This window comes from Schistocerca nitens, chromosome 2, assembly GCF_023898315.1.
Source record: "Schistocerca nitens isolate TAMUIC-IGC-003100 chromosome 2, iqSchNite1.1, whole genome shotgun sequence".
In the NCBI taxonomy this organism is placed as follows: Eukaryota; Metazoa; Arthropoda; class Insecta; order Orthoptera; family Acrididae; genus Schistocerca; species Schistocerca nitens.
The window spans coordinates 510743446-510764952 of NC_064615.1; the positions used below are offsets into that span (position 1 = coordinate 510743446).

At 41.3% G+C, this 21507-nt stretch overlaps 1 protein-coding gene across 4 annotated transcripts in view; it reads left to right on the forward strand.

The window, feature by feature from the left end:
* The window catches only part of LOC126236491 (uncharacterized), a 149799-nt gene that overhangs the window by 83760 nt on the left and 44532 nt on the right, over nt 1-21507 (forward strand). For all 4 annotated transcript variants that reach the window (XM_049945847.1, XM_049945844.1, XM_049945845.1 and 1 more), the window contains exons 9-10: nt 17803-18036; nt 19598-19831. In XM_049945847.1, the coding sequence (XP_049801804.1) occupies nt 17803-18036; nt 19598-19831 (468 nt within the window). The remainder of the gene's footprint in view (nt 1-17802; nt 18037-19597; nt 19832-21507) is intronic.

The window sequence follows — 21507 nt, forward strand, 5'->3', positions numbered from 1 at the left end:
CTGTGGAATGTAGCCATATTTATCAGCGAATTAATCCCTGACAGGTAATTATGGCGGTCCTGTCATGAGTGCTCCAAACTAGGCACCACACTTAACTGCTCCTATGCCACTTTGGTTGGAATCCATATACATATTGCTGTTTGTCAGAAATACTAAACTGTGCAGTTAATAGAGATGATAAATCCTTAAATCTGAGTAGCAGTTATACAGAGTAAGTCAGGAGGAAATGTGTGACAGCATTGGTGATTCCAAATAAAAAACTTCCAGTGAACACAAGCCCTTTTCTTAACTGTATCTGGCAAACAGCTGTTTGAAAATCACAGGTGTCAGTTGCATGCCCATCTTCTCCAGCACTCACATGCAGTTACAACCAAAGTGACATTAAGTTGCTTAGTGTTCTCTTTACCGACCATTTCAGTGCACACTTCATTTGCACATGGTGGGACTCGTATTTTGCAAGCATGTGCTGAAGTAAAGGATAGTATGGATGAACTCGGATCAGCAACACAACAGCTGTCTACAAGAGCTGCAAAATGCATTGCAGTTGACTTGAAATTTTTTTCTGAGGAAATGTACCCAGTTAAACAAAACATTAGGTCACAATGTTTCATTTACACTACTGGCCATGAAAGTTGCTACACCAAGAAGAAATGCAGATGATAAACAGGTATTCATTGGACAAATATATTATACTAGAACTGACATGTGATTACAGTTTCACACAATTTGGGGGCATAGATCCTGACCCAGAACAACCACCTCTGGCCATAATAACGGCCTTGATACGCTTGGGCATTAAGTCAAACAGAGCTTGGATGTCGTGTACAGGTACAGCCGCCCATGCAGCTTCAACACGATACCACAGTTCATCAAGAGTAGTAACTGGCGTATTGTGACGGCCCAGCTGCTCGGCCACCATTGACCAGACGTTTTCAATTGGCGAGAGATCTGGAGAATGTGCTGGCCAGGGCAGCAGTTGAACATTTTCTGTGTCAGAAAGGCCCGTACAGGACCTGCAACATGCGGTTGTGCATTATCCTGCTGAAATGTAGGGTTTGACAGGGATTGAATGAAGGGTAGAGCCGTGGGTCTTAACACATCTGAAATGTAACGTCCACTGTTCAAAGCGCCGTCAATGCGAACAAGAGGTGACTCAGACATGTAACCAATGGCATCCCATACCATCATGCCGGGTGATACGCCAGTATGGCGATGACGAATACATGCTTCCAATGTGCGTTCACTGCGATGTCACCAAACACGGATGTGACCATCATGATGCTGTAAACAGAACCTGGATTCATTCGAAAAAATGATGTTCTGCCATTCATACACTCAGGTTCATCGTTGAGTACACCATCACAGGCGCTTCTGTCTGTGATGCAGCATCAAGGGTAACCACAGCCATGGTCTCCGAGCTGATAGTCCATGCTGCTGCAAACGTCGTCGAACTGTTCGTGCAGATGGTTGTAGTCTTGCAAACTTCCCCATCTGTTGACTCAGGGATCGAGACGTGGCTGCACGATCCGTTACAGCTATGTGGATAAGACGCCTGTCATCTCGACTGCTAGTGGTGTGAGGCCATTGGGATCCAGCACGGCGTTCCGTATTACCCTCCTGAACCCACCAATTCCATATTCTGCTAACAGTCATTGGATCTCGACCAACGCGAGCAGCAATGTCGCGATACGATAAACTGCATTCGCGATAGGCTACAATCTGACCTTTATCAAAGTCGAAAACATGATGGTATGCATTGCTCCTCCTTACACGAGGCATCACAACAACGTTTCACCAGGCAACGCCAGTCAACTGGTGTTTGTGTATGAGAAATCGGTTGGAAACTTTCCTCATGTCAGCACGTTGTAGGTGTCGCCACTGGCGCCAACCTTGTGTGAATGCTCTGAAAAGCTAATCATTTGCATATCACAGCATCTTCTTCCTGTCAGTTAAATTTCGCGTCTGTAGCACGCCATCTTCATGGTGTAGTCATTTTAATGGCCAGTAGTGTACGATTACCTGCATTTGTCCTTTCCCCATTGTTTTCATTAGTTTATTCAGAAACTGTTAAGAACATGATATATGTTCGTATGACATTTTTTGTTCTGAGTCACTAGTACTATCACCTTCTGTACACTAGTGGAGCCCATTACATTTTCTAAGTATGTAAAGGTATTACTAAGAAGTAATATTATATGGAGGAATGTATGAAATCAGTAATAGGGTAGAAAAATTGAAGACAGTTTTAAAAAAAGACATAGAAAAGAAAGTGAAACTAGTGAGAACTTTTTTATTAGAGTAGTACTTCAGTGTTTGGCATCATTATCAAGTTGGACTGACGGAAGACATTGAAGTAATGGAGATCTGTACTGCTATCTAAGTGTGTAGTAGAACCCATATCAAAGTGTAATGGAGTTCAGGGAACTTAAGCGGAAATTGTGGGATGAAGGGCATTATTGTTCTCACAAAACTGTTATTTGTGATACACAAAGGAACAGTTTTGCTGCTCCAGTTTTTATAAAATAATGAAAATAACATAAAACAGATAAGATTGTGGAGCTATCCAGTTTCCCTCACCTCATACATGAATGGTATAGGCCATGGAATGTATTGGTATGAAGACTGTACTCAGTACACTGGCTTGTTGAGGGCAGCTGTATCAATGCAACAGGAATCATTGATGACTGGACAGAGTAGTAATGATGTCCAGTACATCATCTTGCTGCCAACAATGGAATGAGTCACTGAGTCACTTGTGGCGGGTGACCAAACAAAATTTTATGTTGATCTGCTTACTTCTTACTACTCAGTACACATCCGATCAAACGTATCGTGTATTACAGACACTGTTCCCAAAAAACAGGAATCATTGATGACTGGACAGAGTAGTAATGATGTCCAGTACATCATCTTGCTGCCAACAATGGAATGAGTCACTGAGTCACTTGTGGCGGGTGACCAAACAAAATTTTATGTTGATCTACTTACTTCTTACTACTCAGTACATATCCGATCAAACATATTGTGTATTACAGACACTGTTCCCAAAAAAGGATTTCAGATTTATATCGCCTCTACTGTTTGTGTGTGGCTTGAATATTTGCCTCAGGAGTTAAATTTGGCATTTTTCACTCCCTTGTCTGGAGAGCATGGGATGTCATTATATCTGATTGTTCCACAAAATGAAAGTAAATAAGGAAACAGAGTAAATCTTCACCCATAAACATATACATAGTCATTTATTAATTTTGTAGGAAAGTTCTGCTGGAATGTAAATACCTTGGAGTAGAGCAGACCACTCACTGAAAAGCAGAAGCACTGAGTTAGCGACAGGTAACACAAAACTTGAATTCCTGGCTTTCAGAGTAAATCCTTTTTTGAAGCTGGAGGGGGGGAGGGGGGGGGGAGAAAAGAAAACAAAACTTCACACATCCACACAACACTGGCTGAATACTCAGTACCAGGATTGCAATTTGGCAGGTAGACTATGGTGGGATAGTGTGGAGGTTGTGTCAGGTGGGTTGGGTAGAGCGAGAGAAAAGGTAGAGGCACGAAGGAGGGTTAGGAACGGGTAGCTAGTGGCTCAGAGGGAGGCAACCTCTTTGATGACTAGGAATGCTGGAAGGAGGTGTGACAGGTGTATGGGCTAGACATATGATGTACAGGTGTCGAGAGTCAGTGGGGAGCAGTGCATGATGATCATGAAGTGGAGACATGAAGTTGGAGGGTTGATAGAACAGAGGAAGGGGAACCTGTTGATCAGAGGGTGAGAGGACAGTGGGATAGCTGAGATTGAGACCAGGACTGTTATGGAGCAAAAGCATTTGTTGCAAGGAAACTCCCATTTGTATGGTTCAGAAAAGCTGGTGGTGGAGGAAAGGATCTAGATGGTCCAGGTCATCAAGCAAGCCACTGAAATTGAGCATGTTGTGCTCAATTGCATGTTGTGCCACTGGATGGCCAATTTTATTCAGAGTCACAGTTTGGCAATGGCAAGTAATGCTGGTGGACAGCAGGTTGGTTGCTATACTGATATGAAAAGCTGTGCAGTGGTTGCAGCAGAGTTAGTATATAATATGGCTGCTTTCACTGCTTATGCCATCCCTCCCTCCAGTGGCCTAACCAAAAAATTCCCTTTTCTAAATCCCACCCCTCCTTTCACGACAACTTTAACCTTTTCAGAATCTGCCAGTCTCTATCCCTCACAAACCTAGAAACACATCTCCAAGACACAGACATTGCAGAACCACCTCTGCTCCCTCTGTAAGCTACTGTATTATGCAATCCTAAAAACATAATATATAATATGATTATAATATATGGTATATTATACCACATCTCCAAAATGGAAACCCTTGTCCTCCAACACTTGGAAGAGGATTCCAGACACCATCTCCATAGACTTTCCAACCTGCTGATAGCCCGCTTCCACCTTGGAGCACCACTACTCATCAATACATATCCTAACCATAGTGAACCCACTCATCAGTTCTTCGTAGCACCCAGACCATTGCTAGCTGACCATTTCAATTTGCCTCATCTCAACAACTCCCTCTCGACACTCCGCAGAATCCAGAACCCAACCAACCAACCAAAACACTGTTGTTAACCCTTCCAACAAAAACATCAATCCCACAGACAGTCCTATGCAAAGGCCTCGCCTTCAGCAGCACACCCAAGTTTAACCATGTTTAACGACCTATTGTCCTCTTCCTGATCTCTGCTGTGGAAACACTTCTTTACCACCAATTCCTCCAGCCAAAGCCAACATTGAACTTTGTCTCTCCCATTTCTTACTACTATCCAACTGTGATCCTCCACATTCTTCCATCTAATCAACTCTGGTCCCTTTCCACAAATTCCTTATCTCCAACTTGGCATTACCATCCTATACCAGATTCGCTCTTAAGAACACTAATGTTCAGCAGAAGAAAGGATGGCCTTAAACAACATCAAAACAGGTCCTCCCTACAGACAATGGCTTCTTCACTGTCATATTGAATCACAGTGAATGTCTGATAGAAGGGTTCTGCCAACTGTGTTGACTTCTCCACCTACAAGCTGTACCATAGTGTTCCCATCCCAGAAGTCCAACATTACTTCCAGTCCCTACTGAAATTTTTAGGCCTGCCTCAGAACCTCTCCCCTAAGCCCATCTTCCTCCTCACCATGATAACACCCTAACACACTAACCTTCCATTTGCTCTCCAAAATCCATAAACCTAACACTCTGGGGCACCCCATTGTAGCTGGTTATTGTGCCCCTACTGCCCGTGGTCTAGGGGTAGCGTCTTTGATTCATAATCAAAAAGTCTTCGGTCCTGGGTTCGATCCCTGCCACTGCCTAAATTTTGATAAATAATCAGCATTGGCGGCCGAAGACTTCCGGCATAAGTAGTCAGCCTCATTCGGCCAACAGCCTTGTCAAAGAGGGTGGAGGAGCAGATAGAGGTTCAGGGCACTCTCTTGTCCTAGGGGTGGGCAATTGCCCCTAAAGGCGGAAGAATCAGCAATGATCAATGACATGAGGATGCAGAAGGCAGTGGAAACCACTGCATTAAAGACACGTAACGTGTATCCACAGGACATGTGGCCTGTAATTGACGAAGTGTCATGATGATCTCTCCATTGGCAAAAGATTCCGGAATAGTCCCCCATTTGGATCTCCAGGAGGGGACTGCCAAGGGGGAGGTTACCATGAGAAAAAGATTGAATAATCAACGAAAGGATAACGTTCTACGAGTCGGGGCGTGGAATGTCAGAAGCTTGAACGTGGTAGGGAAACTAGAAAATCTGAAAAGGGAAATGCAAAGGCTCAATCTAGATATAGCAGGGGTCAGTGAAATGAAGTGGAAGGAAGACAAGGATTTCTGGTCAGATGAGTATCGGGTAATATCAACAGCAGCAGAAAATGGTATAACAGGTGTAGGATTCGTTATGAATAGGAGGGTAGGGCAGAGGGTGTGTTGCTGTGAACAGTTCAGTGACTGGGTTGTTCTAATCAGAATCGACAGCAGACCAACACCGACAACGATAGTTCAGGTATACATGCCGACGTCGCAAGCTGAAGATGAACAGATAGAGAAAGTGTATGAGGATATTGAAAGGGTAATGCAGTATGTAAAGGGGGACGAAAATCTAATAGTCATGGGCGACTGGAATGCAGTTGTAGGGGAAGGAGTAGAAGGAAAGGTTACAGGAGAATATGGGCTTGGGACAAGGAATGAAAGAGGAGAAAGACTAATTGAGTTCTGTAACAAGTTTCAGTTAGTAATAGCGAATACCCTGTTCAAGAATCACAAGAGGAGGAGGTATACTTGGAAAAGGCCGGGAGATAAGGGAAGATTTCAATTAGATTACGTCATGGTCAGACAGAGATTCCGAAATCAGATACTGGATTGTAAGGCGTACCTAGGAGCAGATATAGACTCAGATCACAATATAGTAGTGATGAAGAGTAGGCTGAAGTTCAAGACATTAGTCAGGAAGAATCAATATGCAAAGAAGTGGGATACGGAAGTACTAAGGAATGACGAGATACATTTGAAGTTCTCTAACGCTATAGATACAGCAATAAGGAATAGCGCAGTAGGCAGTACAGTTGAAGAGGAATGGACATCTCTAAAAAGGGCCATCACAGAAGTTGGGAAGGAAAACACAGGTACAAAGAAGGTAGCTGCGAAGAAACCATGGGTAACAGAAGAAATACTTCAGTTGATTGATGAAAGGAGGAAGTATAAACATGTTCCGGGAAAATCAGGAATACAGAAATATAAGTCGCTGAGGAATAAAGTAAATAGGAAGTGCAGGGAAGCTAAGACGAAATGGCTGCAGGAAAAATGTGAAGACATCGAAAAAGATATGATTGTTGGAAGGACAGACTCAGCATACAGGAAAGTCAAAACAACCTTTGGTGACATTAAAAGCAACGGTGGTAACATTAAGAGTGCAACAGGAATTCCACTGTTAAATGCAGAGGAGAGAGTAGATAGGTGGAAAGAATACATTGAAAGCCTCTATGAGGGTGAAGATTTGTCTGATGTGATAGAAGAAGAAACAGGAGTCGATTTAGAAGAGATAGGGAATCCAGTATTAGAATCGGAATTTAAAGGAGCTTTGGAGGACTTACGGTCAAATAAGGCAGAAGGGATAGATAACATTCTATCAGAATTTCTAAAATCATTGGGGAAAGTGGCAACAAAACGACTATTCACGTTGGTGTGTGGAATATATGAGTCTGACGACATACCATCTGACTTTCGGAAAAGCATCATCCACACAATTCCGAAGACGGCAAGAGCTGACAAGTGCGAGAATTATCGCACAATCAGCTTAACAGCTCATGCATCGAAGCTGCTTACAAGAATAATATACAGAAGAATGGAAAAGAAAATTGAGAATGGGATAGGTGACGATCAGTTTGGCTTTAGGAAAAGTAAAGGGATGAGAGAGGCAATTCTGACGTTACGGCTAATAATGGAAGCAAGGCTAAAGAAAAATCAAGACACTTTCATAGGATTTGTCGACCTGGAAAAAGCGTTCAACAATATAAAATGGTGCAAGCTGTTCGAGATTCTGAAAAAAGTGGGGGCAAGCTATAGGGAGAGACGGGTCATACCAACAACCAAGAGGGAATAATAAGAGTGGACGATCAAGAACGAAGTGCTCGTATTAAGAAGGGTGTAAGACAAGGCTGTAGCCTTTAACCCCTACTCTTCAATCTGTACATCGAGGAAGCAATGATGGAAATAAAAGAAAGGTTCAGGAGTGGAATTAAAATACAAGGTGAAAGGATATCAATGATACGATTCACTGATGACATTGCTATCCTGAATGAAAGTGAAGAAGAATTAAATGATCTGCTGAATGGAATGAACAGTCTAATGAGTACACAGTATGGTTTGAGAGTAAATCGGAGAAAGACGAAGGTAATGAGAAGTAGTAGAAATGAGAACAACGAGAAACTTAACATCAGGATTGATGGTCACGAAGTCAATGAAGTTAAGGAATTCTGCTACCTAGGCAGTAAAATAACCAATGACGGACGGAGCAAGGAGGACATCAAAAGCAGACTCGCTATGGCAAAAAAGGCATTTCTGGCCAAGAGAAGTCTACTAATATCAAATACCGGCCTTAATTTGAGGAAGAAATTTCTGAGGATGTACGTCTGGAGTACAACATTGTATGGTAGTGAAACATGGACTGTGGGAAAACCGGAACAGAAGAGAACTGAAGCATTTGAGATGTGGTGCTATAGACGAATGTTGAAAATTAGGTGGACTGATAAGGTAAGGAATGAGGAGGTTCTATTATGCAGAATCGGAGAGGAAAGGAATATGTGGAAAACACTGATAAGGAGAAGGGACAGGTTGATAGGACATCTGCTAAGACATGAGGTAATGTCTTCCATGGTACTAGAGGGAACTGTAGACGGCAAAAACTGTAGAGGAAGACAGAGATTGGAATACGTCAAGCAAATAATTGAGAACGTAGGTTGCAAGTGCTACTCTGAGATGAAGAGGTTAGCACAGGAAAGGAATTAGTGACGGGCCGTATCAAACCAGTCAGTAGACTGATGACCAAAAAAAACTGAAAGAATTTCAGCTCTTTTAGACCAGCACCTCCAACCAATTGCCCAAAACCTAGCTTTTCACATCAATGACACTAACGACTTCCATTCTGGATCCCTACTCGTCACTGTGGATGTCACTCCCTTGTACACCAACATCCCTCATGCCCATGATCTTACCGGTATTGAACACTACCTTTCCCAATATTCTTCAGACTCCAAACCCACTGCCTCACTCCTCATACACCTTACTAACTTTATCCTAACCCACAACTGCTTGTCATTTGAAGGGAAGTTTTATAAACAAATCCGCAGCACCGTCATGCTCACCCGCATGGTTTGGTCCAATGCCAATCTTTTTATGAGCCATCTAGAGAAGACCCTCCTAGCCTCCCAAAGCACCAAACCACTAGTCTGATTCAGATTCTTTGATGATATCTTCATGACCTGGACCCAGGGCCAAGACACCCTATCTTTGTTCCTTCACCATCTCAACACCTTCTCTCCCATCCACGTCACATGGTCCTCCTCATAACAGCGTGTCACCTTCCTAGATGTTGACTTCCTCCTCTCTGATGGCTCCATTCACACCTCTGACCACATTCAACCCGCCTGCCACCAACAGTACCTGCATTTTGACAGCTGCCATCCATTTCACACAAAAGCATCCCTCCCATATAGCCTGGCTACCCAGGGACAGTGTATCTGTAGTGACAAAAACTCCCTTGCTCAGTATGCTGAGGGTCTCACCAAGGCCTTCACAGACAGGCACTATCCCCCATACCTAGTCTGCAAACAGATTTTTTGTGCCATTTCTCCTCACAATCTCAATCCTCCTCCCAAAAACCAACCACAAAGGAGTGTCCCCTTCATCACCCAGTACTACCCTGGACTGGAACAACTGAACCATATCCTTCACCAGAGCTTTGATTATGTATCATCATGCCGTGAAATGAGGGACATCCTACCCACTGCTTCAAAAGAGGCGTTCCGTCACCCACCCAACCTCCACAACATCCTAGTCCATACCTATGCCACTCCCAATCCCAACCCCTTGCCACAAGGATCATACCCCTGTGGAAGGCTCGGGTGCAAAACCTGTCCAATCCACCCAGCACTTCCTTCCAGTCCTGTCACAGGTGTATCCTACCCCTTCAGGGGCTGGGCCACATGTGAAAACAACAGTGTAATTTACCAGCCCTGCTGCAATCATTGCACAGCTTTTTACATTAGTATGATTACGAACCAGCTGTCCACCTGGATGAATGGCCACCACCAAACTGTGGTCAAAAGCAAAGTAGACCAACTGGTGGCACAATATGCAACTGTATGTAACACGCTTAATTTCAGTGGTTGCTTCACTACCCGAGCCGTCTGAATCCTTCCCTCCACCACTAGTTTTTCTGAACTGTGCAGATGGTAGTTATCCTTACTACACATTCTCCACTCCCGTAATCATCCTGACCATAAACCTATGGAAACATACTGTCCCCACACCCTCCACCCAACAGTTTCCACCCCCTACGTCCTACCTTTTCCTCCCCATGCTCATCTCCCGCCCTGTTTATTTGCAGCCCTCTGCCAATGCATCCACCTGTTTTTCCTCACTCCTCTCATTTTTTGTTCCTTTTTCCCCACCTCCCTGCCCCACATCCTACTGACACTGAAACTGTTGGAGTTTAGTTCCAGCACACCCCACCAGACAGCATTTGTCTCTCTCCCCCCACCTGTACATTACTATCCCTTCCCCACCCCCTCCAGATGGCTGCTTGCATACCACATGATGTTGCGATCCCTCCTGAGACAGTGGAGTTGGCAGTCAGGTGTGCTTGCTTTTTGGTTGTGTGCGTGCGCGCCTGTGTGTGTGTGTGTGTGTGTGTGTGTGTGTGTGTGTGTGTGGGTGGGTGGGTGGGTGCGTGCGTGCGTGCGTGCGTGCGTGCGTGCGTGCGTGCGTGCGAGCACCTTTACTGACGAAGGCTGTGGCCGAAAGCTACATGTGAGTGTCTTTTAATCGTGCTTGTCTGCAACTTGATGTGTCTTCTTTACAGTAAATAGCAGTCTATCTTTTCCTAGTTTACCTAGTTTTAATACCCCCAAGCTGCTAAAATTCCACTTCCTCACGCTATTTGCCATAGAATAAGGCTGAAAGGTCATCAGAATAATATACAATGTGAGAATTGAAAGGATGCACAATGTCATTAATATATATTAGGAAAAAGAAAGAACCAATAATGGAGCCCTGAGGGACTTCCTGTATCACTTTTTCACTTCAGGATTTGAAAGCTACAACCTAACTGTCAGGTTGATATATAATTTTGGTATACTGTTTCCAGTTGATCGGGTGTGTGGCTAAAAGTTTCATGGACATGTGCCCTCAGTTTCTTTAACTTTAATGGTTTGCTAAGTCAAAAGATTTGCTCTGGTCTAGAAATATATCAGCAGCATGTGTATCTTGTTCTGTGTGACTGTAATCTTCATGTAAGAATCATAATAACAGCAGTAGTCATGCTTAGAACTTTCTTAAATCTGTGCTTAGATTTGGTAAGCATTTTGTGTCTAGAGAGGAAATTAATGAGTTGAGATAGGATAATAGTTTCAAATATTTTACTGGAAATGGATATCAGTGATATCTTTCAGTAATTTGAAACTAATTCCTTACATCCCATCTTATGCACTAGATGAATTACACTTATTTTTAAGATACGTGAATATAATTTTTTTAAATATTATAGTTAATAAGGTAGGTAAGAGGTTTAGTGGTCTCATTCGCACATTTCTTTACCACTATGCCTGAGAAACTATCCCATCCGGACGAGTGGTCCTGCAAATCTATAATGGGGGCTAGGTGGTGAGAAGGAGAAACAATATGCTTATTGAACAAATTAAATAATGTATTTGGATCTTTTACTAGGTGGCCTTCTTGGATTATGTTGATTTATTCAATGTTGTACAGTGTTTACTGATTAGTGTCCGGGATGCTTTATCTGTATTGGCTGAATACGCAGTTGCATCATTGTTGAGCTGTTCTCTCCATTGTAAGAGGTTTGCTGTAGAAGTTTTTTTTAATTGAGCTTTTCCTGTTTTTTAATATACAAGTATACAAGATCAATATCATGTGTTCTGCTTTGGCTGAATCAAATGTATAAGTTTCAGTCTAATAGTACTTTTTCTATGGCAGTATGTTAGTACCCTGGCTATTTCTTTAATAGGACAGCAGTAGTGAAAATGCCTCAACATGATTCTGTAAAATTCATCTCATTTGTTTTCAGAGCCTTCAGCTTGATAAACGGTGTCCCTCATCGCCTCTGCTAGCTTATTTTTGAAATTCTTAGTTTGACACTATTCACAATCTGCTTCTGCTTGTATATTTTGGTTATAATTGATACATTACTTTAGTTATCAGTAGTACATCAAAACTTAGGTATTCTGACAACTGGCAGTAGTTGTGTGAGTAATGAAAATAAACATTTCTGTACTAACAATGCTGTTCGCATATCTGTTGATCGTTTTGTGATCTATTTGAGTAGAGCTTGACTCTTGCTCTAATGTCAGCAACTTCCTGTACATCATATTGCAGAAGTTTGCATTAATATTTAACTCTCCAACTATACCAAGATTAGTGGTCAAATCTGCATTATGCTGTTAAGTCCATTCAGGTAGTAGAACACATCAGTATTTGGTGGTTGGTACCTTCCAGTGTATTTATGTTTAGCTAACACATTTGACTGAATATTTGTTTGGAGCACAACACCAGTCATCTCAGTTTTTCCTTTAGTGTACAGTTCAAGAAATGAGTTTCTTTTAACTGTAATTTATTCACTAACAATTAGTGCCACCTACATCTTTCATGTTGTTTCCTGCATTGAGCATGTTTGTACAATATTGCACATTTAAGCCCATTATCCTAGATGCACTGAGCTCTCATGTTTACTTTCTGTTTTGTGTAAATCACAGAGCTTTAAGGTACTGGATTCTAAATCACGTAACTTATTACACAGTCCATTCACACTGCACTGAAATTACGTTTCCTGTGTGAATTTACATGTCTGAAAGTCTTCTCCAATATTACAAAGGGCTTAAGCAGTGGTCAGTAATACCCAGTGCAAAGATACCCTTTTGGTTCTATTTGTACAGGTTGGGCACTTGCACCTTTTATAATACTTCGGACCACAGAAACTATATAGATATATTTTCTTTTAGAAATTTGTTGGCTGGAAGAAACTTGAGAGACCCTCTACGTATACTGGTAATACTTTTTTTGTAGCTTGCAGTCACATAGCGTCAACTTAAAACAGTATACTGTATTATTTTCTGTCTGGTACACTTGACAACGCAAAAATTGTCTGGTGGAAATCACAGTCAGAACTGAGGTCCAGTGCAGGACTGACATGAATGAAATGCAACCTGCCATATTCTTCTGTGTACCTTAGGAACAGATAGTGAAGGGAGACGAAAATTTAATAATCATGGGTGACTGGAATTCGAGTGTAGGAAAAGGGAGAGAAGGAAACATAGTAGGTGAATATGGATTGAGGCTAAGAAATGAAAGAGGAAGCCGCCTGGTAGAATTTTGCACAGAGCATAACTTAATCGTAGCTAACACTTGGTTTAAGAATCATGAAAGAAGGTTGTATACATGGAAGAAGCCTGGAGATACTAAAAGGTATCAGATAGATTATATTATGGTAAGACAGAGATTTAGGAACCAGGTTTTAAATTGTAAGACATTTCCAGGGGCAGATGTGGACTCTGACCACAATCTATTGGTTATGACCTGTAGATTAAAACTGAAGAAACTGCAAAAAGGTGGGAATTTAATGAGATGGGACCTGGATAAACTGAAAGAACCAGAGGTTGTACAGAGTTTCAGGGAGAGCATAAGGGAACAGTTGACAGGAATGGGGGAAAGAAATACAGTAGAAGAAGAATGGGTAGCTTTGAAGGATGAAGTAGTGAAGGCAGCAGAGGATCAAGTAGGTAAAAAGACGAGGTCTAGTAGAAATCCTTGGGTAACAGAAGAAATATTGAATTTAATTGATGAAAGGAGAAAATATAAAAATGCAGTAAATGAAGCAGGCAAAAAGGAATACAAACGTCTCAAAAATGAGATCGACAGGAAGTGCAAAATGGCTAAGCAGGGGTGGCTAGAGGACAAATGTAAGGATGTAGAGGCTTATCTCACTAGGGGTAAGATAGATACTGCCTACAGGAAAATTAAAGAGACCTTTGGAGATAAGAGAACGACTTGTATGAATATCAAGTGCTCAGATGGAAACCCAGTTCTAAGAAAGGAAGGGAAAGCAGAAATGTGGAAGGAGTATATAGAGGGTCTATACAAGGGCGATGTACTTGAGGACAATATTATGGAAATGGAAGAGGATGTAGATGAAGATGAAATGGGAGATACGATACTGCGTGAAGAGTTTGACAGAGCACTAAAAGACCTGAGTCGAAACGAGGCCCCCGGAGTAGACAACATTCCATTGGAACTACTGACGGCCTTGGGAAAGCCAGTCCTGACAAAACTCTACCATCTGGTGAGCAAGATGTATGAAACAGGCGAAATACCCTCAGACTTGAAGAAGAATATAATAATTCCAATCCCAAAGAAAGCAGGTGTTGACAGATGTGAAAATTACCGAACTATCAGTTTAATAAGTCACAGCTGCAAAATACTAAAACGAATTCTTTACAGACGAATGGAAAAACTAATAGAAACCAACCTCGGGGAAGATCAGTTTGGATTCCGTAGAAACACTGGAACACGTGAGGCAATACTGACCTTACGACTTATCTTAGAAGAAAGATTAACGAAAGGCAAACCTACGTTTCTAGCATTTGTAGACTTAGAGAAAGCTTTTGACAATGTTGACTGGAATACTCTCTTTCAAATTCTAAAGGTGGCAGGGGTAAAATACAGGGAGCGAAAGGCTATTTACAATTTGTACAGAAACCAGATGGCAGTTATAAGAGTCGAGGGACATGAAAGGGAAGCAGTGGTTGGGAAGGGAGTAAGACAGGGTTGTAGCCTCTCCCCGATCTTATTCAATCTGTATATTGAGCAAGCAGTAAAGGAAACAAAAGAAAAATTCGGAGTAGGTATTAAAATCCATGGAGAAGAAATAAAAACTTTGAGGTTTGCCAATGACATTGTAATTCTGTCAGAGACAGCAAAGGACTTGGAAGAGCAGTTGAATGGAATGGACAGTGTCTTGAAAGGAGGATATAAGATGAACATCAACAAAAGCAAAACGAGGATAATGGAATGTAGTCGAATTAAGTCGGGTGATGCTGAGGGAATTAGATTAGGAAATGAGACACTTAAAGTAGTAAAGGAGTTTTGCTATTTGGGGAGCAAAATAACTGATGATGGTCGAAGTAGAGAGGATATAAAATGTTGACTGGCAATGGCAAGGAAAGCGTTTCCGAAGAAGAGAAATTTGTTAACATCGAGTATAGATTTAAGTGTCAGGAAGTCATTTCTGAAAGTATTTGTATGGAGTGTAGCCATGTATGGAAGTGAAACATGGACGATAAATAGTTTTGACAAGAAGAGAATAGAAGCTTTCGAAATGTGGTGCTACAGAAGAATGCTGAAGATTAGATGGGTAGATCACATAACTAATGAGGAAGTACTGAATAGGATTGGGGAGAAGAGAAGTTTGTGGCACAACTTGACCAGAAGGCGGGAGCGGTTGGTAGGACATATTCTGAGGCATCAAGGGATCACCAATTTAGTATTGGAGGGCAGCGTGGAGGGTAAAAATCATAGAGGGAGACCAAGAGATGAATACACTAAGCAGATTCAGAAGGATGTAGGTTGCAGTAGGCACTGGGAGATGAAGAAGCTTGCACAGGATAGTGTAGCATGGAGAGCTGCATCAAACCAGTCTCAGGACTGAAGACCACAACAACAACCACCTTAGGAACATGCAGATGAGGAAATATTACTTCAAAAGTTGTAGGAAACTGATCTTGTCATTATTCCAGACATGTCCTACTATTGTCTGTAGATATAGTGGATGTTAACAGAAGTAATGTTTATAAATGGTCACTGCATGCAGGCTTTATGTGCAAAGTCACAAGTGTTCATTTCCTTCTGAGTTTCTATTTCGGCCAGAAGACACACATTCTTCTGGTTCAAACAATATGTTTTCTATGATGCCCTCCATTATATTGTATGAAACACATTTTGATGATGTGCTGCGAATTTCCCACCAAAGTGGTGGAATTTTGGGTACAAACGAACAAGAATCACTTCTGATGGAGAATGACCTCCCTGGAGTCAAAAAATTAAATTTATTGCCTCTTTTTAACATAATGTATGAGAATTGTTCAAACAGCTTCATTATACCTAACAGCTTCATTATATCTAACACAGTAGTAGACCGATAGTCTGTTGCAGTGTGTTGAGACTGCAGCTGCACCGTTCGTTCTGTAATAGCCAATGAGAGTACACAAGCTTGCAGTTGAGTCACATATTCATGTGACATGCCTAATCATCAGCAGGCTATTTGGGACCATGTCAATACTCTTGTGGAACAAGAGAATTTGACAGTGTCAGAGGCTGGGGCGCAGTATGGCGCACTGTGCAATGGTGGATTAAACATTATCGAGATACTGGAAAATCCAATTGGCATCTAGGAACTTTACGTTGACATGTAAAAACACTTGTCCAGGATAAAGAACTTCTCAACACATCAAGGCAAAATCCTTTTTAAGAGCGGTGCAGTTGAAACGAACTACTACATTTGCTGGATCAGTGGGTGTGGTTTGGCGCTGGCTTCAGGGTCTGGACTACTTAGCAAACATGTGGCTATCAAGAAGAGGCTCTATGATGATCATCACCAATTAGTATTTGCTGAGGACAGTGGGGCGGGATGAGTTTCCGTGGACATGGAGTGCTTCACACGATAGATGGTTGACTTGATGCTGCCCAGTATACCCCTATTATGTAATAATATTCTCCCATCAGTGCAGTTATCTCCAGAGAGAGTATTCTGTTTCCAACAGGACCATTCCCCTACACATGTGTCAGGGATGATGCAGGAGTGATTTGCAGAACATACATTTCTCTTCTTGATTAGTCTCCATTTCCACCAGACCTAAACCCTATTAAAAATATATGGGCACAGATTAAATGAGTGAAGCAAGAAAGCTGACCTGACCCTCTCCCTCCCACCCCACCCCTATCCAACCTGCCAAGAACCTGTGATGACCTTGACCTTTGAAACGTCGCTCTAGCTGCCTGGTAGGAGATGATGACAGGATATGAGAGATTTATTGCCCAATGCAAAAGCAGACTGCAGACAGTCATTGAAGTTGAAGGCCTTTGGATGGGATATTAAATGGTAAAGAATCCATCCCTGCTGTGCCATTCTGGTGGTTGAAAATATTTTAATAAGTACTGTGAACTGTTCGTTCTAGTAATTTCGTAGTTCCTGCTGATTAAACAAGTTAATGGTACAAAAAAAAAAAAAAAAAAAAAATACATAAGGCAAGATATGAACCAAACTTTGTTGCTAGGCAGTTGTCTGTTAGACCGTTGACTGTGCCACTCAGGAAACAACTGCAGTATGCTACAGCTGCCAACATTCAGATACTTCTTACTGCTCTTGACTCCACACCACGAAATGAAGTGCCATTACTAAGTTTGCAATACTACGAATGACACGGTGCTATTTTTGTGCATGTTTATAAGGATGCTTCCTTGTTCTGAATGTCAAATAGGTGTTAATCCTTCTGCTACAATCACAATTACAAGTGTTCTTTACTGTTATGAGCAGATCTGTACAGCCTTTAATGTGGTTGGCTCGTGTGTAACATGGTGGGTACTTCAAATTTCAGCCACTGCCATTTTTTGTGCTGATAAGTGTACTTGCAAAATTTAAAAACTGTTCATTCATCCACACATCATGTTCTGTGAATCCCATAATGAGGAAGAGCATTCAGGGGTGTGGAATGAGTCAATTTGTACATAAAGAGGCAGCAGCAGTAGCCGCACCTCGCTGCTTTTGTAAAGTGTACGGGCAAAAGAATGACTAGCATATAATGAGAATTATGGTAATTACTTGCAACTTGGAGAACTAGCTTCTTTAGCCACAGCAGCATTAGTGGTAGAAAAGAGATATGTTTCAAACTTGCTGTCATAATCTTGTGTAATTATATTATTGCTGAAGTTTGTGTTTTTGTATTATCTTATATTTAAAAAAAAAACTTTAAATGTTTTTCAGGGAAAACAGCGCCATCTTAAACCTACCAGCCGCTCAATTTGTAAAGCATACCGCAATAAACTGTGCCGCAGATTGCTTGATTTCTTGAAGAAGGGAAATACAAAAAAGAATCCCGAATTGATACACTTATTGATGCGGAGTTTTAATTTAACTTTGACTAACAGCCTCAGTAGAAACAAAGAGAAGCAACTCAGTCATTCTGTAAAATACTTGGATTTGTTTGTTCAAAATGCTGTACGTATGTTCATATTTTTTATTTAATTTGGTTTCAGTACTTGGACTTTGGTTTTATTCTCTTGTGCACTTCTTTAAATGTGTTCATTGAATTTGGTAAACTTGTTGTTATTGATCTTACTACTGTGGTGTTGAGAGCTTCATATGTTTCAGCTGACTCAGCTCATTACTTTTTTTGCGTTTCTGTACAACACATTTTATTTCTTGTCATTGTGAAATAGTTTGGAGGCAGAATATTTGTTCAACAAGTTTGTTGATGTGGCTGTTTTCTGCAAAAAAAAAAAAAAAAAAAAAAAATCATAGAGCATGCACTTCCATTTCACTTATGAAAAACTGACACAGGTACAGCAGGGAAAAAAATGTAGATAGAAGATATATTTCTTGATGTGATCTCTCAGATTTTCTCAGCATGATTGGCTGTCATTGTGCTTCCTGGTATTCTACCAAGTTGTCGTATCCATTTTATGCACAATATTTCGACAACTGCCCCAACCCTCTTCTTTGGATACTTTCTGTTTGGCTGTTATGTGTATTATCTGCATGTACTTCAACCAGATTGTGTTCTTTTTTGTGCTTATCAGGAAATTTTCTTTTTGTGTGTCATGTGGATAAAATAGCAAAAGTAATTAATGTGTAGTGTTTGTATTGTTTTTAAGTGCATCCCGCTACCTGCTTAGCTGAGCCGTCTGAAATGAGTAATGATTCTCCTTGACTCCACATTATGTAGAAGAGCAAATTTGAATACTCACCGGTAGGGCATATCAGCCAAAGGGAAATAATTATCTTCAGTCTCTGTTTCACAACTCACGTTGCTTCCTGCCCCCTAATGCCAGCTCCTCTGAATTGTTCAAATGGCTCTGTAACATAAGTCTCATTTTCCTGTTATGAATCTTTAGTAGGCTCCTCTCCTGTGCCACTTTTAACTCTGGGGACCTTCTTTCACGAGATCATTGTATTTTTTAGAAAGTGCACTGAGAGGTTCTCTCTCTCTCTCTCTCTCTTTCTCTTTCTGTTAAGGAGTATAATGGACCTATAAATAGAAGTGGCCTCCTAATTCTTATCAGTGTATATTGAAATTGCTGCAGTAGATTTAACACTTTCAGAGTGGTAAAAAGGACTGCACACAATTTTAATTCTGCATCACAGACTTTATAATAATCATCTAGAAACATTGTAGTAGTCACAGCACTTACTGTTATTTGCAGAAATAATTATCCCCATCTTATTACAGGTTGTAAGTCTGAAACTAATGCCGGTGGGTAATATACAAATTTAATTCAGGAGTAAATCTGATGCATCGTTAATTGTCTATTATTAGTTACTATGTTAACTAACACTGTTAGGAAATATTAACGAATTGGTGCCGGTGATACCACACATGTCATCTTTTGGGGCCAGCTGCATCATTATTTTTATGTCTTCCGATTCATTTGTTCCTTGGTCATAACCTTCCAGATTTTTTTTTTTTTTTCAATTATTCGTGTAATGGTTTATGTCTTGTGCTTAACTAATGGTTGTATGCCACACTGTTGCTTTATTGGATTGACTACTTTTTTTTCAGTTATCCAGTGCTAAGAACTCTGGCCCTCAGACAGAAGATGCCATTGCGTTGCTCTCCACAGTCCTTCGCCATCGCAGTAGGTTGGGGCGTTTTCTCCCTGCAGATTTTGTAACTACAGCTTGGGCAAAAGTTACAACAGATACCGCTGTATCTGTAGACAATGCACAGCTTCTACTGGAGAGTGCCACATTGGAGGAGTATACACACATTATTCAGAGTCTTGCATCACAGACTGTGAGTAAAAGTCTGTTTCTTTATGGTGCATACTTGGAACATTAGTTTGCAGTTGCTTATAATATATCCTATTTTACAGTATTGTATTGATGGAAAAGACTTATATAATATTTAGTGCATGGTTCTGATAATCACAGCTCATGTGAATAATAATTAAATGAATCTTACTAAAGAGTAAGAGTGTCAATGAAGTATGAATGATTTATTTTTCAAATGATGGACAAAGAAATAAACTTGCAGTTTGATCATTGCAACTGATTTAATGTCCTGATGATGAAAAAACTGGAGAAATAATATGTTTGTCTTGAGCAAAAAAATATACTTAGCTTCAGTCCAAAGGTTGGTCTGAACAACACAATGCTGTACTAGCATTCCCCAGTTTTATTTACATGAACCATGGACCTTGCCGTTGGTGGGGAGGCTTGCGTGCCTCAGCGATACAGATGGCCGTACCGTAGGTGCAACCACAACGGAGGGGTATCTGTTGAGAGGCCAGACAAACATGTGGTTCCTGAAGAGGGGCAGCAGCCTTTTCAGTAGTTGCAGGGGCAACAGTCTGGATGATTGACTGATCTGGCCTTGTAACATTAACCAAAACGGCCTTGCTGTGCTGGTACTGCGAACGGCTGAAAGCAAGGGGAAACTACAGCCGTAATTTTTCCCGAGGACATGCAGCTCTACTGTATGATTAAATGATGATGGCGTCCTCTTGGGTAAAATATTCCGGAGGTAAAATAGTCCCCCATTCGGATCTCCGGGCGGGGCTACTCAAGAGGACGTCGTTATCAGGAGAAAGAAAACTGGCGTTCTACGGATCGGAGCGTGGAATGTCAGATCCCTTAATCGGGCAGGTAGGTTAGAAAATTTAAAAAGGGAAATGGATAGGTTAAAGTTAGATATAGTGGGAATTAGTGAAGTTCGGTGGCAGGAGGAACAAGACTTTTGGTCAGGTGATTACAGGGTTATAAATACAAAATCAAATAGGGGTAATGCAGGAGTAGGTTTAATAATGAATAAAAAAATAGGAGTGCGGGTTAGCTACTACAAACAGCATAGTGAACGCATTATTGTGGCCAAGATAGACACAAAGCCCATGCCTACTACAGTAGTACAAGTATATATGCCAACTAGCTCTGCAGATGATGAAGAAATAGATGAAATGTATGACGAGATAAAAGAAATTATTCAGGTAGTGAAGGGAGACGAAAATTTAATAGTCATGGGTGACTGGAATTCGTCAGTAGGAAAAGGGAGAGAAGGAAACATAGTAGGTGAATATGGATTGGGGGGAAGGAATGAAAGAGGAAGCCGCCTTGTAGAATTTTGCACAGAGCATAACTTAATCATAGCTAACACTTGGTTCAAGAATCATGAAAGGAGGCTGTATACATGGAAGAAGCCAGGAGATACTGACAGGTTTCAGATAGATTATATAATGGTAAGACAGAGATTTAGGAACCAGGTTTTAAATTGTAAGACATTTCCTGGGGCAGATGTGGATTCTGACCACAATCTATTGGTTATGAACTGCAGATTGAAACTGAAGAAACTGCAAAAAGGTGGGAATTTAAGGAGATGGGACCTGGATAAACTGAAAGAACCAGAGGTTGTAGAGAGTTTCAGGGAGAGCATAAGGGAACAATTGACAGGAATGGGGGAAAGAAATACAGTAGAAG